The 20,696-nt window shown below is 36.1% G+C and overlaps 1 protein-coding gene across 1 annotated transcript in view; it reads left to right on the top strand.

The window, feature by feature from the left end:
- Window positions 1-20,696, top strand: part of PALLD (palladin, cytoskeletal associated protein) — a 191,463-nt gene that overhangs the window by 68,050 nt on the left and 102,717 nt on the right. Inside the window, exons 4-10 of the mRNA XM_054066193.1 lie at window positions 16-82; window positions 877-982; window positions 1,910-1,984; window positions 3,267-3,408; window positions 3,721-3,744; window positions 10,347-10,466; window positions 11,242-11,557. Of these exons, the coding sequence (XP_053922168.1) occupies window positions 16-82; window positions 877-982; window positions 1,910-1,984; window positions 3,267-3,408; window positions 3,721-3,744; window positions 10,347-10,466; window positions 11,242-11,557 (850 nt within the window). The remainder of the gene's footprint in view (window positions 1-15; window positions 83-876; window positions 983-1,909; window positions 1,985-3,266; window positions 3,409-3,720; window positions 3,745-10,346; window positions 10,467-11,241; window positions 11,558-20,696) is intronic.

Below are 20,696 nucleotides of genomic sequence, written 5' to 3'. Positions count from 1 at the left end.
TACTTTCTTTTCCAGGTGCCAGTTCCACAGATTCAGAGAGTGAAAGTTTAATTTTCAAGTCAAAATCTGGAGATATGCCACAGTAAGTGTGCAAACTAGAACCAATGCTGTGCAAACGTGCATTGGAAAACCTTTGCTAGTTCTAGCTCTGAATAAGCATCTGGGATATATTTGTGAATGTCTTGGCTTTTCTCCTTCTCTCATGTGATATATATGTATAGGATTATAACTGTAGCTTGTATTAATGTGCTCGTTCTGTCATAGAAGTCTAGCCCTCCCCTGACAACATTTCTGTTGACATCAACTTTTCATGTTCAGGATTAACTTTAGGTTATCCAAATTTTTATTTGTAATCACCCGGCCCTGTGCCTCACAAAAAACATGCAGAGGCCTACAATTAAAGAACCAAAAATATATTTTACTTTGTATCTTAAATCAGTACTTTTTATTGTGTGCAAAAGTGTAAATCAGCCAAAGATTGTTTTCTACTCAAGCTTCCTCCAATGCTGGCTATAAACTGGAGAGGGGCAGATTTAGACTAGACATAAAGAGGAATTTCTTCATGATGAGACTGGTGAGGCACTGGCACAGGCTGCCCAGGGAAGCTGCGGATGCCCCATCCCTGGAAATGTTCAAGGCCAGGCTGGATGGGGCCTTGGGCAGCCTGATCTAGTGGGGTGTCCCTGCCCATGGCAGGAGGGTGGAACTAGATGATCTTTAAGGTCCCCTCTAACCCAAACTATTCTATGATTCTATTCTATTATTCTGTAATGACTTATTTAAAGATGTAGAAACTACAAGGCTTCTTACCAGTTACAAACTAACATATTCTGATTTCAGATCTTATAAAGTGTTTGCTGTTTTCTTATTTTTCAGGGCCCAAAAGAAAACCACCTCTGTTTCCTTGACGATAGGATCTTCTACACCGAAGTCTGGAGTTACTACAGCTGTAATTCAACCTCTCTCTGTGCCCAGTCAGCAGGTATTTTTAAATTAGTAAAAGTAGTTTAAATTTTATTTCAAAAATTGTGAATCCTGAAAAACTCACTCGTTTTAAGGAATTACATTACTGAACTAGAAACTTAGATTATTATATTAAGGATAACAATTTTTGACAAAAATCAAATCTGTAGCTAGTGAATAGGGCATAAATGTAAATATGTATATGGATTCTTACACTTGTACGAGCCAATACAGCACACGAGCAGCTTGCAGATCTGGTGATGATGAAAATTACACAGTTTATCACTTAAAAGTGACTTGCTACAATTCCAGAAGTATGTAATACGAATGAATGCCTACAATATTTTTTCAGCATTTTTTTTAATTGAATTAAATATTGCTGTCATTTCTCTAGGACGTTTAGAGGAAATTAGATTTTACTGTCTAGAAGTTAAATGTAGAAAATCAGTGTTCATTAGTTTACACTAAGTTTTAATACCACTGTGGATGACTTAGAATTTGCATCTGAATCATAAATACAAATAAAATAAAAATCTCTGTTAGACTGTACATGGTAAATTCTTTTCCCTTTCTTTGGCTAACTTTGTTAAGTGTTTTAGCTACTACATCAGTCAAGGGATGTAAAAACAGGAGAGGCAAAAACGCTTTAGTGCAAAGGACTTACTTGAATGATATTAACAGGAGTCAAACTCTCAAAATACTTTAAGGCAAAGAGAGTTGGATACCAAATTCTCATGAGAAATATAGAAGGTTTTAAAGCTTGCATTTTGATTTAAGAAAGCTAACAGATGTCAAATAGTGATGACACTCAAGAAGAGTGACACCACGATAAGACCATAACAAGACTGTGCATTTGAGTATTTGCATTATTGCCTAGATATAGGGAGGGCATATTACTGAAGTCAAAATTCTTTCCATTTTATAGCATTGTTGCATTGCTTTGCAGGTTCAAAGCCCTACTTCATACTTGCAACGTGTGGATGGACCTAAGCCTATCCATTCTGCACCCATTTTTACAAAGGTATGTTTTATTCATCATGACTTTTATATCATTCTAAGATTCAGAAGGAAATATCAAATTATATATCCTAATGCAGGAATGTTTGATTGTGTTAAAACTTTAGCAGTTTTCATTATCCTTTTCAGTATTAATGCCTTCTTAAGAAGGTACTTTTCCACTGCAACACTGAAGTTCTTACTCCCTCTACTAAAATCACTAGTGGTATTACATGAATATTCTCTATGTATTTGTTTTATGCCCATGACTGTCCTTCACTGAGAAATCTTTGTGAGATAAAACAGGGTAGGCATCACAGTCATGATAAAGCCTAATTCACAATAATTTATCTACCGACAAGAACAAATAACATCGGCTTTTTTGATTTGTTTTAGAAATAAAAATCCACGCAGGTGTGTCAGTTAAAAAAACAGTTCAGATATTCTCCATTGGAATGTCTTGTAAAAAGTAAAGCATGAACTTGCTAGAAGGGAAGCTTTTATTCAGTAATTTTTATTTAGTAATTTTTAAGTAATTATTTGTTGATAATTTTTCTTCACATTCATCTCCAGTCAAACTTTAGAACTGGGAATTAGGAAACAACAAAGAAAAACGGCAGCATATTTCCCTAATCTCTAAAATGCAACATTAATTGAAAACATATTTTTAATTTTTACTTCATACCATCATTTCCATAGCAGTAACTATCATTAAGTCACCATTTGTTGATATCAAATTGAAGAAAAGAAGATTTTTCTGGTTATTACTTCAGAAAAAATTGTTGGCTAAAAGATAATGTGAAAGAACAAGTAGCGTTGCCTAGAGATAAGTAAGAGTATGCCTTGTTCTCCAGAACTGTCTAGCTTGGCTCCATCATCTCTTTCTCATGTAAGAAAAGGTCTGATTCTGTCCTTCATAATTCTACACTGATACTGCTGATATCACAGGACAGTAATCGATGTGTAGTTAATTGCAGAATTTTCATTTCACTTTGTGAAAAAAGGATGAAGAATTAAAAGTCAGACTCCAACTATCTGCTTGTGATAGGCTGAGGAATTAAATACTTCTACACCTTTTCCACCTTTGACCATATTAAGAAAGTATTTGAGAATAGCCTATTTAGTTATTTTCAACTATATAGCTGATATATTAAATTTAAGCAGAGTGAAAGTACAGCTCACAGAAAATGTCTGTTGCAAAAATGTAATGACGCAATGAAAAAGTTGAAATAAAAAGGGAAGAAAAGACCTTTTCTAAGCATGTGAAATGTTCCCGGTTCTTTTGAATTGTGATTGTTGTATTTCAGGAGCTACAAAACACCACAGCATCTGAGGGACAAGTTGTGGTACTGGAATGCAGGGTCAGAGGACCTCCTCCCATTCATGTTAAGTGGTTTCGACAAGGTGTTGAAATTCAAGATTCTCCAGACTTCAGAATTCTCCAAAAAAGTACGGCAATAATCTGAAGTGGCTATTTTTGATATGGGGTGAGGAAAGATCATGAAATTAGTCTGTCAGGATTGAGTTTTGGAGAGTTCTCTCTCCCTCACATTTCAGTGATTACAATGGCTAGAAGTAGCAATTGAACTGCTTCTATTAATGAACAATTTAAGTTTTCCTTATTTTGTAATGTATCTGCACAGATTCTGTTCTTGTCTACAGTATTTCAGTATAATATGTTCATTCAATATACTGTTGTTTATCAATATAATCTCTAATACTATTTTTCTTGTTTGTTTCCCCTCATGATGTGATAAGCAGAGCCACGATCTACAACTGAACCTGGTAAGAATCATATGATAAAATAGTCTCTTGATTCACTAGGTTTTTGAGTTTGTACTGAAGCCATAAATAGAAAAGTGTTTCTGCTGTGCCTTTGTAATACGAAACCCTCCTAAAGACAATGTTTCTTTATCACGCCTTCCATATTCTACACTGACCTTTACAACAATTTAATTATTAGTGAAACAGTAAATTCCATTTAGACCAGCAATGATAGTCTCACATTTTAAACTTTGAAGAAAAATTTCATTCTTAGAAAATTAACAATTTCCATGCTACTGAGGAAAAGAACAAATCCCAGAAAATCCCTCTACCGAATCTTGTCAGAGTTTCATAACACCCAACCGCTAAATGCTAGTTTTGCCAGTCTTGCTTGACAGATGTGAAGTGTCTTAAAAGCAAGTAAAAGCCAATCACCAAAAACAAGGACACATTAACTTTTTCTAGTATATTTGCAAGGTATAAAAGTCTTAAATTCAGCAAGTAAAAAGTGTTCTTTCAACTACACGTTTTCTCTGGCTGCTTCATTTTCCCATTATATATCATTATATGCTGTGGTAGTTTCTTGAATAGTAAGGCTGAAAATATTTGTTCTTTTCTTTAACGTTCCTAAGTCAAACAAGATGTAGAAGAGAAGATGGTGATACAGCTGTGCCTTACTTTAAAAAGGGTGGCTTGAATATGCTTGAATTTGGAGAGAGTTGTAATTATTGAGTAGAAACATACAACAGAAAAGTTTTCTAAGACCTGGGTATTCCCAAAGAGTGTTTCTGAACTGAAGGACCTTAGCAATAGGGGCATGTTTTAAACTTTGTGGGGTCACACTGGCAAATCTTTTGCTGCTAGGAGAATAGACTTAGCAGCTGAGTGATGTTTGTAAAGTAGCACTGTGGCTATAAGGATATGGACTAGGAAAAAGCAGTGAGGGGTTCATCCTGGGAGAAATGCATCTTTCTCTTAGTTTTCATGGAAAGGAGAGGACGTAAGGAGAGAAACAGCATTTGCTTTCCTTTATTAGCTATTCAATAGTTCTCTCACTGCTTCACAGAATTGTTATATACCTTTTTATTTCACAACCATTATATGTATGCATACACACACGTGTTCTATCTTCACAGTTAATATTATGAATTGTAGCATGCAGTACCATCGCCTCTAGTAACAGCTGATACCCCATCCCTGCAAACACTGAAGGTCAGGTTGGATGGGGCTCTAAGCAACTTAATCTAGTTGAAGATGTCCCTGCTAACTGCAGGGGGGTTGGACTAGAAAACCTTCATGGTCCTTTCCAATCTAAACCATTCTATGATTCTATGCCCAGAATATATGTGGCTGAATTATTTGATTTATGGAGGATTAAAATGTGAGCCATGTGAAGGAAAGAAGTTTGCTGGAAAAATCAATTAACCTTTACTGAGGAATTAAAACATGTCCAAATGGTAACACTGGGTTGCTAGGAGTTTGTAATCATAATTCAGTATTATTTTGGTATCTGAGTTGTTAGAGTTTAATAAGCATAACAGTAACGAGCGCCTGACAGCAGTCTGTCTTCTTTTGTTTTTTTTTCTAATGCTTGTAATTCTGCTACAATATGTATTTATGAGCACCTTCCTGCTACCCAAAACTTATGAAAGAGTTTCAGCTTGGCATTTTGCTCTCCCTGAATTTATTGAGCTAAGTACTATCCCTGTAAGATTTATGCATGTATCAGTTACTGCTAAGCCCTACTCAGTAATGTGTAGTGTCTTACTCTCCACTGAAATTAATGACAGTACATTTACTGGCTTATTTGTTTAGGAACTTACTCTGCATATGCAAAGGGAATGTAAATAAAGTTTGGGCAAAATATAAATATTTGTTTTCAGCATAAATTACTAGAAGTCTTTTGTATTAGTAGTAACACTGGTAATAAATAACTCTGCTTCTTAGGATGTCATGAAGAATCTTAAAATTTCTACAGTAGGAAGGTGGATGGGTACATAAATATATGCAGCACTGGTTTATGATGCAATTCGTACTCTAAGAAGACAGACAAAACAATACCTGCAGAGGAAATTGCTCATAAGCAAGTACGCAACTGCTATTCAGTGCAGATGATGAATACGTGTTCAAAACTGATAGAGAAACCTACATAAGCAGATACGTATTCAGTAGTCATACCTAGATAAGTATTCAGAATTTTGAAAGATGGACATAATTTCTAGATTTTTTTCCAAGAGTACAACTTCCATGGAATTTTACATAAATTGTGACAAGTTGTAGTGTGACTTTAATTGCTGGTTGGCAAACAAAGTCCAACTGTCAATAGACACTTTCTAGTGCTCAAAAACATTGGTTATCCTTTGCAAGGTTAGTACTACTAACTTAAAAGAAATATGTTGCATGAACTCATACAGGTAAGAAATTAAGAAGCAAGGCGGGGGGGGGGGGTTGGCTATTTTTTGGGGGGTACATTCTATCTACCCTATCACTCCTTTTTCTGTCTGGACAGAAATAAATTTGCATCACAAATCTCCCCAGACTGCTTTGTGAATTAATAGCTAGTATGATTACTCAGAGCTAACATCACAGTTTGTCAAATTACCTGTTCTATACTTCTTTCTTGATTGTAGAAGATATACTGATTGAATCCTTCTAAGAAAAGGCTGCCTGAGAATAAAAATTCCCATGGGGTCATTTGCCAGCTGTTGACATTTTGACCATTATTCAGCTGTCTGGAGGCAGCCACAAACTGTCTTGAATTACATTAAAACAATTGTCTAATGGCATGTAAGAAGAAAACTAGATGAAGTAATTTCTCTTAAATTGCCAGGGAATTGCCACAAATATATGGTTTGTTAGGTTTTTTTCCCCTAAGCAAAATATTGTGTAGATTCACAAAAATCATCTCAAAAGATAGTAATCACTTCTCCTGATTTGTGCTTTCTTCTTCCCTGTTCAGCTGCTGTGTTACTGCTATTCTTCCTCAACTGTAAATATTTAAAGCTTATTGAGGTGCATTAATCATCACAGTCATGTTGCTGAAAATATTGATTTTGACTTTGATATATACACCTGACAACTTCAAACTAGCTGGCTTAGGTCTCTAAAGCATTATAACTGCCTTAGTGTAAGCTTTAGTATAAACTTTTTCTTGACCCTGATAAATGTCTTGATTTCTCTTCAAACCTGAACGTTTGTTTAGAGATTAAGGTCCACAGTGCCATAGCACTGTTCCAATTTATTGTACCTGAACAGGATAGATAACAGCCTTCTTGGATATTGATTACATATGCCATAACCTAGGTTGCGTACCCTAAAATGGCATTAAATTGCCACAACCACATTTACTATTGCTCAGTTTTCTTCTCAGTATTTTGTAAATGCTGTTTGAGATATCTTCAATCATAGTCAGTTCTGCATATCTTTTAAAAACTTGTTTCTTCATTTCTTGAGTGGCATAAAGCCTGTTAAATAAGCCAGAACTGCTGCCTGACTGGGTAAAGGTGTATACAATAGTAATCATCAGAAACAGGTAAATTTCTTTCATTGTGTTCTTGAAAATTAAGGTAGCTGCATGTCTCCAATACTACCATCTATTACTCTATTCTGCACATTCATTTCTTTTCATACTTTTTATTCTTTTCTTACTTCTCCATTCTTTTTATATAAAAACACACAGATATCCAAATGAGTAGAAGTTGCTCGATGGGCTGATTGCTTTGCCATTAAAACGTAATTTGACTGTGGATGGTTAGGGGAACAAGGGGGAGAATAAGAGACAAGTTACCTGCAAGATGACAGGGTTGTGTTTGGCTAGATTTCTACCAACAAACCATCAATGACTACCTGCTGTCCTTGTATAGTAGAATACTTACAGCTTTGACCTACATCTATAGAAATAGCTGTTTATTGCATTATAAGGAACAACTGTGAATAAATGACTGTACTTGTTTCCCAGAACCATATATGTATTACAGTGGATCACATTTGGAGATGAAAGTGCAGATATAAGAACTACTCCACCTTTAATGTAACACATAGAAACATTCTGAAGTGAATGTATTGCCAGTGATTAAACTTATTAAAATGCAACAGTTTTCTATCTTACTGAAGATGGACTCATGAACCATAAAGGGAAAGGATTACTCTGTAAAACGTAATCTTTCTTCCTAAATAACTGACAAAATAGTCAAGTACTTGCATGCCTAAGCATTTTACATGTTTCAGTGAACAGAATGCTTTTGTATTCATTTAGTCGAGTGTTAAATATGTTTCAAGGCCCTGAGAACAGCATTTCAGAGCTGCTTTCTGGAACACGTCTTTTTAATGAAATTATTTGTCAGCTGATGATTGCCGGGAAGCAGAACAGACATTGCTTACTTGAAATTATCAGATTCTACCTAGCATACTAACAAAACCAAAAATAATTACATAAATCAGGATATAAAGCTAGAATAATACTCAGAGAACTATGCATCTAGAGTATGTTATGGAAATCTTTAAAGAATGTTTCTTTTGTCAAATTAGAATTTTATTTCTATGCTTTCCACGGTAGTAAGCCTTTTAGCAGGGACCTGGAGGTCAGTGATCCTTGGGAAGGGGTGTCGGAATTAATAAAGACAATGATAATGTGTTACACATGCTGCCTTTTTGAATAGTTTTAGGGGGGGTTATGCTTTCAGTTTAGATGGTTTTCTCATGATTGATCACAAATGTGTTGGAGTTTGCTCATCTGGCTAAGAAGACTGAGATTTAAAGTCTGTTTATTTTCATCACTAATTTACTTTCCATTTCTTTTGCAAAGATTAATGCAGTTTACTGTGTATAATTTTTACACCATGTATAACTTTCAACATATTACTGCTTCAGTAAACAAACGACATCATGGAAGCATCCATTGAAATTCCTTTATCACTAAAGAATAAGGATTGGCTCTTCTTATGTGATCTTTTTACATACTAAGAAAGCCAAAAGAATGTTATGCATTAATTAGCTCCGCTCTTTAGAAAACAGGAATTATTCTCATTGTTACATTTTGTAGTATATTTGCCTTCATCGAAACAGCACTTCTCAGCATGGTGGAGATGATTTTCTTTTGCGGTCCTCGCATACCCAGCTTTCAGAATTCTGCTTATAAACGAGCAGGAAACTAGTGTGCTGCATGTATCAGATTGCACCTCCAGAGTCAGTTCAATCCAGGAGGACGCAAGTGTGGTTAACAACATAGCTTCAACTGCTTACGACACACCAAGACTCTAAAAAAAGCTGATCTCAGTAGTTCAAAAACTCACTTGTGTTACCCATTACTTTCCTGATAAGACCTTTCATGAGTCATTAATCTTCATCTGAGTCAGATAAGATCCAACATGCTACAGTATTACCAGACATGCCTCTTGCAGCTACACAAAATGACTGGATTGTGTTGCCAAAAAAAAAAAAGCACATTCTGCTGTCTGAAAAACAACTCTTTGCCAAATATTTAGTCATTCATTTTTAGCCCATTTCCAGTACAGGAAGTTTTTTGATGAATTGTCATTTATAGTTGGAAAAAATCCATAACTTTTTTGTTAACTGTCTAAACGAGACAGTGGTCTGCTGTTCCGTGATGAAAATTTGGAAAGAAAAAAAAAAAAAGAACTGCTAGAAAATGTTTTCCTTCTTTGAACTAAAAGAAGTGAAGCTTACCTTATTGAACTTTTCTTTTGCAGAAAAATTTTCATGTGCACGTTACTGCCTTTTTTTTTAATTCAACCAAATTCTAGAAAATTTCACTGCATTGGTTTTGAGACTAAAAAAGGAGCATAAGGAAAAGAAACTCCTAATTAATTAATGTAACATGGTCCAGGTCTAAATTACCTAGCCATGTTGTGTAAATACTAGGATTATTTAGATTAGCAATACTGTGAATTTTAAAAAATATTAGAATACCATTATAAGTAGAGATAAAATAAAGTGATTTCTTTGAAGAATCTGGAAGAAATATGCCTACACAATTAAATGAGCAAATTATAAATGGATGGAATTGATTTCATGAACGTTTCTGTGAGACCCAACCTGAAATATGAACAGTCCAGCCTTCATAAAAGTTTTCTAACTGAGGCCCTGGTATGATCAAAGCACAGACTACGGTCTATTAAAATAGGATGAACAGATTTCAAACAGTCAAAGTATACACCTCTGTCACAGTGTTCTGAAGAGTTTCTGAGGTTGCTTTGTCTTGTATTGTTAATTTATCCATTCCCACTGCTGTGCAGACAGAGACTGAAATTATCTTCCCAAACTCTTCATAAGCGGAGTACTTATACACCCAGAGGTTTTAATTATAGTCACTTCATACAGCAAAGTTAATTGGAAGTAATGACAAAGTACTTTCTGTGTTTACTGATATTAATTTTGTATAGAAACAGGCACCTTTGAAAACTTAGCTTGGTGAATTCACTTGCTTTAGACACAAACTGATTTTCATTAAAGCCATCTATATTGGAAGCTCTTCTGCAATTCTCCTAGTATTTCTTGGTATAAGAAGCCCTTTCTGGTGTCCTTCTGACTCAGAATGCAAAAAAAAACATTACATGGTACTTTAAATAGTTTATGATGCCATTTATTTTTCTGTTTATTTTCAGAAGAGATATGTACCCTTGTAATCGCAGAAACTTTTCCCGAAGATTCAGGACTTTTCACATGCACAGCAACAAATGAACATGGTTCAGTAACAAGCAGTGCACAACTAACTGTCTGCTCAGGTATGTGATGAAAGGAAAGAGGAATTTGTAGTCATAGATCTGAGATAAGTAATTTACCTGTAATGTTTACAGTCTACTTCCAGTATAGAAAAGAGCTGCTTTAAGACAGGGGTTTTGTCAGCCTCAGAGCATTCATATAAACAAAACTGAATGTTTTTATTGGCTCATTTCCTAGTTAAGATTTTTTTTCGTGTAAATTACGGTTTTTAAGTGTCTGCCACAAGCCTGGCAGATTTTTAAGCATTGGCATTCTGAGACCAGACGGCAGCAGAAGCAAAATTAAAGCAGATGAAATTATGCCACCATAGGTGTTCTGTAAAATAACTGTGACATGGTATGTTTAGTTTTGTAATATATTTACATACATATTGTTGTGGATTACACTAACCCAGTTGCCATTGCAAACATGCCATGTGTACTTACGTCCTTCAGCATTTTTAAATTATTTGCTCTTATGTGATGCTGGGACTCCAGGAATAGGAAATGATGTTTCAGCTGTTGTTGTCTACTCTTGCCAATCTCAGTTAATGGTTGGATTCCTGAAATAGATTTAGAGGGATCCATAATGTTCCTTATTGTGCCTTTTGCATGAGGCAAAGTTAGAAAATGAATAGCAAGTCATCTATCTAATTCAGCACATATCATCAACAGAAGGTCTAGGAACATATCTGCACAGAACCATAAAGATCTCACCACTAACAAACTGAAAATACAGCATGTACCATGTACTAATCTATGACTTGTTGGGAGAGACATTCTTTTTTATTTCTTTTAGCCAACTCAGAAAGCTCTAGCCATGATGATTTCCATCATTTCCCACCACTTCCTCCGGTAGAAATTAGCTCTCTTGAGCTTCCTCCTAAGAAGCATACAGAGGCTCACCAAGCAAACAACACTGAATTGGGATCTGGTGTGGCAGCCCTACAACTACAGGTCAATTCATCTGAGGAAAAAAAAAATGGCATCCATCCCATTCATGGAGTAAATGGAATGATTAACAGCAAGCCAAAAGGAGATAAATCCATCCCGCCTCCAGCTGCTTTGCTTTCACCCACAAAGGAGCCACCACCTGTGCTTGCCAAACCAAAGCTGTGAGTATATTTTGGTATGTTTTTTTTGTTTCCTATAAGCTTGATATTTGTTGAAAGTAAATTTTTGCCTGGAGCAATTTAGTGTTAGACAAATAATAGGCAATAACTGTGCCTGTCCCTGGCACAATCTTCTTGCTGCAGTGTCTTATGTCCCAAAGTACTGAATACGAGAATTGCATTCTATCTCATAGTGCTATATCAAAAGGAAGTATATTATATACAACAAATTCTATAGAAAGATTTCAGAAAAAAAGTCACAAAAAAGAAATAAGTGGTAGTGGCTGTTGCTTTGCACTTTTTATTCTTAGCCACAGCACATAAACATCATAGCAACCTAGGATTCTTGCATGCTATCCCTGTTTCAACAGTGCTTAACTATCTTTATTCAGAATGTTGTTGGTTTTATGGAATCAGTGGATATTCAGGTGTGTAAAGTTTGTATTATTTCTTACATTGTGTTGATATACAACATTTAACCTCATTCTGATGTCAGGTTGTGATGACTCTTTTATAACTAAAAATATGAAAATGAAAAATTGAAGGACAGGAAAGAGTAATAAGTGGGAAACATTGCGGTAATATTTTTAGCTTATGGTAGTGACAATACTTTACCTACGCAAGAGAGATCTTATGCTGGCTGTTAACTTACAGATTGATTTTGGCTTTCTGTAGACTCCTCTTTTCCATCTCCCTCAAGAATTTTTGAAGCGTGACAAAGGAACTGTGAAATGCTCTTTTATTTCATTTGCATCAATAATCAGAAGGGATTATTAATTATAAAAATGTGTTTAAGAAGAAGCACGAAATATGGTGTGCAAGTTTAACAAGGTCATTTGCTTCATCACATGTCTTCACAGGATAACTTGTAAAACAGAAAAATGTTATTCTTTTAGCAATCATGTGCTGATTTTAAACACATAAAAAGACATGCTCGAGGCAGCAAGCCAACAGGGTTCCCTTTCTGCACTCACCACTTTTTCTTTCTGTTGCTCTTTGCCATTCAGAGCAGTCTGACAACTATAGGAGAGAAGGAGAGGTGGAAGAAGTAGAAAGACAGAGTGGTGGAATAAAAGTATACACAGTGGTGACTGCATGTATAGGAGGGAGGTTGCTGAGGATGGCAACTTGTGGGTGATTGCGATGTGGAGTGAGCTAGGTAGTCCTGTACCCAGCACTTATGTTGCAAGGCCCGTTTGTGAAGAAAGGAGATAACGGCTCCAGCAGAGTGGTAAAGAGCAAAGTCTACCCCAGAGCATTCTTTTACAGAAGTGAGGTTGTCCTAGATAAAGTATAGAAGGCTGTATAATAGACTTCCCATTGTATGATGGTCACTGCTAATTGTGCAAACTTTTTGTTTTTAGACATAGATTCAACGCATAAACAGAGATGAATATTGTGTACCATGTTGTGATAGGGATGCTATTACAAGAATCCTTCTGATGACCTTGCAATCCCTAGTCCTATATTTGAGTCCTATATTTTGCCATTAACAACGCTTGATGTGCAAGAAGCTGGTCTTGGTTGCAGTCCAGTTGCTTGATTTGTTTGGCCAAAGCCTTTGTAATTCTATGCTGCTGTCAGAAACTGAAATCTTGCCTTCTTCTCAGCCAAATACTTTGCTTCCAAGCATAGTTATGGCATTAAAAAAAAAAAAAAAAAAAAGAAAAAAGAAAAAAAAAAGGAAAGAGTGCTACAAGAGTAGGAAAAGGAATTTCTGGCTGCAGAGACTTGAAATTAGCCTTCAGCATTTCAGAAACTGCGTCCAGAGTAAAAACTAAAAAAATAATTGCAGTAAAATTAGCTGAGTAATAAAGTAACTATCCCAACAATAAGGGTAATCCCTCTTGAAGATAGCTCATCTGTGGAATTCTATCTGACCATAGACTATTAGTATTTGATGATAGAAGCAGTGTATATTAGCAGTGACATAACAGCAATCCTGTTTATTATAACCTACTTTTAATGTTTAAATATTTTTTAAATGTCTGCTATGTAGAAACTTTTGAATATCATTACTGAGTTTTATATTTTACGAAGACTGACTCTGATTTTAAAATCTCCTAAAGAGGCTTTTCTTTTCAAGCTTATCTTAATTCATAAATTATTTAACAGATTTATCTCTGAACTCTTTGAAAATAATTTATTTGACCAACACTGAAAGTAATCTCAAAGAGTTTGGGAATGATGGGCTGGTTTTGGTTTAGTAGGATTTTTATTATTATTTTTAGTTTAACAAGAGGGAGAGAGAGAGTACTTTCTTGAAGAATGAAACAGATTTGCAATTTGGCAATGTAGCTGTAACCATCACCTATAAACAATGATTTACTACAATCCAGTACAATACAAGAGCTGGCACGCAGCAGAGAGTTACTGCAGTTGTTTTCAGGCTTAAAAAGTATTTTTTAAGTCCTACAAAATACTCAGTTTGTGGTTACAAACACTTAAGTGATCTTTAAGCCATAATATTAGTTGTTACCTCAGTCTGCCGCTGAATTATTTAAAGCAGAATTTACTGTGGTAGTATACAGAATTCTCTGGGGAAAGTACGTATAGAACTGGGACAGCAGTCAATACCAGATATTTTGCTAACATGGAGTATCGAAGACAGTAATGCTAAAAATGGTTAAAAGGCACAATATTTTATGGTGCCTTGTTGGCAGCATGAGTTTGTGACAACAAGAGAGGAAGAATTGTTGAACAGAGACCAAGAAACCTCAGATTTCTGCAATTCTCTGCTGCTGTGACCAAGTGGTGAAAGTTGGACTTTTCCAGTTCATATAGGTGTAATGCACAGATGAGCTTTCAGAAATGTCCCCATAAGTGTATGGTACAGTTCGATACTTTGCATCTCTCAAAATCAGGCAAATAAGTGTTGATATTCATTTCATTATGTAGCCCATATGTGAAAGTGCTGCCTTAAACCACTCATAATACTCAGTCTGAATGTCTGCAAAAAAGGCAGGATACTGTTTTGTAGAACTGTATAATCATGTCCATGGTTTCAAATTAAGAACTTCCATTCAAGTGGCTTAGCATTACTATTATTTTTCCATGTATCTGTTAAAGATGGTGTTCATAGGGTTACTGGATGTACCTATCTCTGTGATATTAGCTAGCTTTGTAACAAGCCATCAGTTCAAGATTCTTAGATTCCATGTGACTACAGAGTAGTGCCAGAATTTCCTGACTGGAGAGCTTCTGTTCAGATGGCTACTGTTTTATCCTCTTTGTGTTGGAGTGTTATTTCAGTCTGTCATTTACAGTGACCAGAGACAGTATTAGCTTAGTGGGAGTCATTCTCTTCCATGCTTTTCGCTTGCAGATGCAAGAGCAACTGTATGTATTGATAGACTTCTTTCTATATTTAATCCATTAACTATAATCCATTCGGCACAGGAAGGGAAGGGATCTGTTAGAGTAAATCCAGAGGAGGGCCACAAAGGTGGTCAGAGGGTTGGGGCACCTCTCATATGAGGACAGACTGAAAGAGCTAGGCTTGTTTAGCCTGGAGAACATGATGATCTGCTTCATGACCTTCTCTGGTTCCGAGGTCAGTCTGACAGGCCTGTAGTTCCCCAGATCCTCCCTCTGACCCTTCTTGTAAAGGGATGTAACATTTCCCAACCTCATGTGCAACAACATTTGACACCTTTAAAATTAGCACTGTGATACCTGCCCTTGTAGAATGATCAACATTTTTTTCATTGCATTATTGTGAGGAGTAGCATTCTGAATATCACACATGCTGTGAAGATGATGAATGGACAGAATTCCTGAATTCCATCTCAGCCAGTTCTCTTTGACGGTGGGTTTTTTTCAGTGAAAATTAAAAGCAGGCATTATTTTTTTAAAAAGAACACTGAGTTAAAAGCAGTGAGATAATTTCTTGCAGTTTATGAAGCTGTTGATAATCAATATTCCCTTCAACAGACGTCGTTATACTATTTCCTTTTTTTTTCTGAGATTTTGGGGAGGGGGTTGGAAATAGATTCAGAAGTCCTTGTTTTCTAAATAATACACAGAAGAAGTTAACTATAAATATAATTTAAAAGATATCGAGCAGTTTATATGTAATATCAGTAAGGAAAAGCTGAGATAATTTGTCACTTCATTCTCCATTCCTCAGCAGCTGTTTTCTTTCTCAGTTACAGACGTTTTTGCAAATATGCCAGTTCAGTTATTTCTAGAATGTCTCTTATGCCCTTTATTAAAACATTTGCTATGTTATTTTTCTCTAAGCACTAAAATTATTCTTAACTCGACCTTCCTGCTAGCAATTTGCTTAATATCAAACTTACTTGTACTTCTAGTCATGTGTGATGTTTGTAATGCCTATCCTGCCAGGCATTGTGTTTTCAAGATACTGAAAGAAATTATTACTTCCTTAAAAATTATATTGTATATACGCAAGTAGTAAGTCACTGTTTAGACTATATTAGGAAGAGATGGATAGAAGAACATTTGGGAATAGCCAACATTCCAATGATTAATGCCTTGGAATATACAAACGTCAGGTGTAAGTCCTTCATCTAACTAGGAGAGCCCAGGCTGCTGAAGCCCAGAGAACAGACACTTGTGCTGGAAGCTTTGAAAGCTTCACATTCATTCTTATGCAGAACATTCTGGAAATGGGGAGAAGACGTGTGATGTAGGAAAACAGTTTTCTATCCAGTTCTACTAATGTATATATGAATGTGATTTGCTTTAGCAGCCTAAATTAGCAAAGCCTGACTAAATAAATACTCAACTTGAATGTTAAACAACGATTTCTGTAACTTTTTGTTTTAAGTTGTTGCATCTTCTGACAAAATCCTGAATAGAAAGCCACTCTTTCCAACTACGGGAAAGACATTGCCCACCGCTTACACATGATTCAACAATTAACTATGTTGTAGAGGGGTTCCCATATTTTTCAAAAAGTTATGTTAAAAAAAATAAAAGGAATTATTGTTAATTTTTAATTAGAACTGTCAATCAGAAATATGTACAGTTGATATTCAAGATTAATTTACTACAGCAAAAATGTGGGAAATTAAAGTTTTGTCATTACAGAAATGCAAAGATAAAAAGAAAACGTGGCTGTTATAAAATCTTGTGGAGTTATACATACAATAATTTAAATGAAAAAGCAATAATTTAAAATTCTACAGTCTGAAAATTCATGTTACAAAAATGTACTTTTATAGAGAATAAGACACTGGTTAGCATCCCCTGTAATACTTTCTGATAGAAAAAAGATTGTAATGTATAATTGAGGTTCACATATTGCATCAGGCTGAACAAAATTCTACATTGGAAATAAATATTCATAGCATTTTACTTGGAAATGGACAAGACAATCTGTATATCAAAATTGTAACACACTTTTGCTTTGTCTAGGAGCAAGTAATCAAAGTAAACATGCAACTTTGCATTCATTAACTGAGGTTTATCCAGGTCCACTTCTCTAGTTTCATTTACTGTGCACTTTCAAGGTTGGTAAGGACCTTTGGATCCTTCTCTTGCTAATAAAGTCTACCCACAATAAAACTTTGATCTACACATACTTTGCACTGTAGTAGAATTGACTAATACTAACAAAATTTGCCAAAATGTAAAGCAGAATAAATGTGTGCAAAGTTAATCACTGATTATAGTATAAGTCCTGAGTATTTTCCACACCTGATTTCACAATTAATATACGAGCGATTCATTTGTAGTGCTTTTATTTCGCTCTTATTTCATACATATTTTTTAAAATAGGATTAAAGATAAGCCAAGGTAAACTTTTGTGAAGAATTTCTATTTCAGTGGTTACTAATCAACAAGCATTTGTAATCAGACTAGGGTTTGTGATACACGGTTTATTCCTCAGGGGTCAGTGTTGGGACTGGTGGTGTTTAACACCTTTGTCACAGATGTGGACAGTGGGATTGAGTGCAACCTCAGCAAGTTTGCAGATGACACCAAAGGGACCTGGATGTGTCAAAGGGACCTGGACAGGTTTGAGAGGTGGGCCTGTGTTAATCTAAAGTTCAACAAGGCCAAGTCCAAGGTCCTGCACCTATATTGGGGCAATCCCAAGCACACGTGCAGGCTGGGCAGAGAATGGTTTGAGAGCAGCCCTGAAGAGAAGAACTTGGGGGTACTGGTGCATGAGAAGCTCAACATGAGTGGGCAATGTGCACTTCCAGCCAGGAAAGTCAACTTTATCCTGGGCTGCATCAAAAGAAGTGTGACCAGCAGGTCGAGAGAGGATATTCTGCGCCTCTACTCCAGCCTTGAGAGCTCACCTGGAGTACAGTATTAAATTCTGGAGTCCTCAGCACAGGAAGGGCGTGGATCTGCTACAGCAAGTCCAGAGGAGAGCCACAAAGATGATCAGAGAGATGGAGCACCTCTCATACAAGGATAGGCTGACAGAGTTTGGCTTGTTCAACATAGGGAAGAAAAGGCTCCAGAGAGACCTTCTAGGAGCCTTCCAGTACTTAAAAGGGGCCTACAGGAAAGATGGAGAGGGGCTCTTTATCAGAACCGTAGTGATAGGATGAGGAGTAACGGTTTTAAGCTGAAAGAGTGAAGGTTTAGATTAGCTATTAGGAAAAAGTTTTTTTCTATGAGAGTGTTCATTTTTGGGCCCCTCACTACAAGAAGGACATTGAAGTCTAGGAGCATGTCCAGAGAAGAGCACAATGAAACTGCTGAAGGGGCTGGAGAACAAGCCTTATGAGGACCAGCTGTGGGATCTAAGGTTGTTTAGCCTGGAGTAGAGGAGGCTGAGCGGAGGCCTTATTGCTCTCAATTTGAAATTGTAAATGAAAAAGTAATTTGGTTTTTGTGATTGTTCTGCTTGGAGTGACTAATTGCCTATCCAGACTGAGGAACAGCATGATCCAAAACCAGTGACAGTTATTGCTGTGAAATTTCCTTTCTACTGATACCTTTGTTAGCATAGTGTTAAAGGGTACATAAATGAACTTTAAGCCTTTTAAAATCTGCAGCAATAAAAGTCTGAATCTCTTTGTAACAATGGATATCCACAACAAGAAAGGTCAAATGTAGGTAAGAAATATATTTTGGGTTTTTTTCTTCTTTTGGCACTGTTGTTTTCTGACCTTTAGTAGCTAGAGAGAGAGATGTACATCCTGCTTACATAAAAGCTAATCAGTATTATAACAGGACAAGTCAAACATCCTTGATTCAGTTATGAAATATGTGTGGTGTATACCATCCCAAAACTGCAGTAGTGTGTGTGCCACCAGCATAATATGCACAGAAGACTTCTGTGTTTTTTCAGGTTTTTATTCTAACACTGAAAGTAATCCAGGTTATAGTATAAGCAGGGAATTGTAGGAAAATGAACACAGGTTCAACTACAAGTTTGAGCCTGCACATATCAAGTCTTTAGTTAAATATATGATGTAAGCTTGTGAAAATCTTTTGTGCCTCCAAAAGTTGCTCTCCTGTTTTCTGCCTGGCTTTTGCTTTGTAGCTTTATAGTCCTTATACCTTTGGCGCCAACTGTTGCCCCCGTTTCCTCTCAAGGTACCAACAGCAGGCTTTTTTCAAAGAAGCAAATAGAAAGTAGCAGCTCAGCCTAAGTGCCAAGAACCTTCTTTTCATTGGGTGCTGGAAGTATACTGAACCATGCAGATGCATAAATTACCAGACAGTGATACAGAATAACGATACCGGGGGGGGGGCAGGGCAGATTATGCCCTTGATGTGATTTGGCTTTTTCTGTAACAAGGTTGAGTAGATCAGTATGCCGGTAGTTTATGACACACCTTTGAACCAGGAAATACAGGAGGAAATATTGTACCCTCCATCTGTGAAAACAGCTTATGGTAGTCTTATAATAGTCATGAACTAAAAGGACTGAATGGAAACATTCTGACTTTCTAAACTTGTCTGTTGTTTTTTGTTTCTTTACTTCTCACTGAAATAACTGGATGGATATAATACTTGGGAATGATCAAGCAAAGTAAATCCAAGCATTCAGTTTTTGTAATACACAGCATTTTCTGAGAAGTTTTCAGTGCGGTTTTGGACAGGGAGTTCCTGTAGCGTTCTCTTGGATCACAGGTCTGAGTTCTCAAACAAGCTGATTAAATGCTTCCCTGCATGGTAATCCTTGCAGTATAATCATAATATGTACTCAGTCCATAGTTGCATGACTTCGAAAATAGCATGCAACAACATTTGCCTTGATGTTGTTTTATCCTCGACCAATTTATTAATTATCCAACTTACGCATAATTTTGAAAATGTAGAAGTATCATTTTTTTTTGCTGGGGAGAATGAAGAAAGGAGGGGAGAAGGGGTTTAATTTTTGTTTCAAACTGTTTATAAATTGCTCCATCATGCTTTCCTTCAAGAAATATAAAAAGAGAGATAATTTCAGGATTCATTTAACAAGGATAATTTCTGAGTGGCTAATGCATGCTTTTCTGTTTAATATATATACAAAAACACAGCTAAACTGATTACAAGTTCTAGTGCTGGCTACGCTTATACTCCCAGTACCTACTGTTAGGGTGTCCTCTTTGTTTAATAAACTCATTGGTGGACCTGACCTTACCACAGAAACATCTAACTACCTGCAACTGGTCCTGCCCATCTACCTGCAGCTGGTCATGCCCATGATTTACAAAACACTCTGCAAAAGTAGGAACTCATACTTGTGTAATGAGAATTGCTGGACAGGACACTACAACTTATGAAGTTTAATCATAAACTCACATAGTTACAGAGCTACTTGTTTTTATTGTTCTTCTGTTCCCTCCTGATATATGTCAGGGTTTTTTTTTTTACTGAAGTGATATAATTGTTTGATGGTTTCTGTGCTTGTCCAACTGTAATTATACTACCAAGCTTTCCTAGTATGTAATTTCCAGTTTTGTTCCTTGTCCTTAGGTTTATCTTCCGCTGTCTTTTGAGTTTACTTCCATTAGCTGTATTTTTGTTTTCTGCCCCATGTTAAGAAATGTTTTCTGGTTACAAAAATGGGAGCTTGGAACTCAGAGGCATTCTCTTCTGTCTCATTTAGTACACTTGCTATAATACTTTGGATAAAGAATTTCCATGTGCTAATTTTTTTTTTCACATATAGAATCAATAGAGGTGCCAAGGTTTAAAAGGCACTAATATGTTTGTCAGT

The sequence above is a fragment of the Cuculus canorus genome, chromosome 4 (genome assembly GCF_017976375.1).
Source record: "Cuculus canorus isolate bCucCan1 chromosome 4, bCucCan1.pri, whole genome shotgun sequence".
Classification (NCBI taxonomy): domain Eukaryota; kingdom Metazoa; phylum Chordata; class Aves; order Cuculiformes; family Cuculidae; genus Cuculus; species Cuculus canorus.
This window is presented reverse-complemented; position numbering and strand designations above follow the sequence as displayed.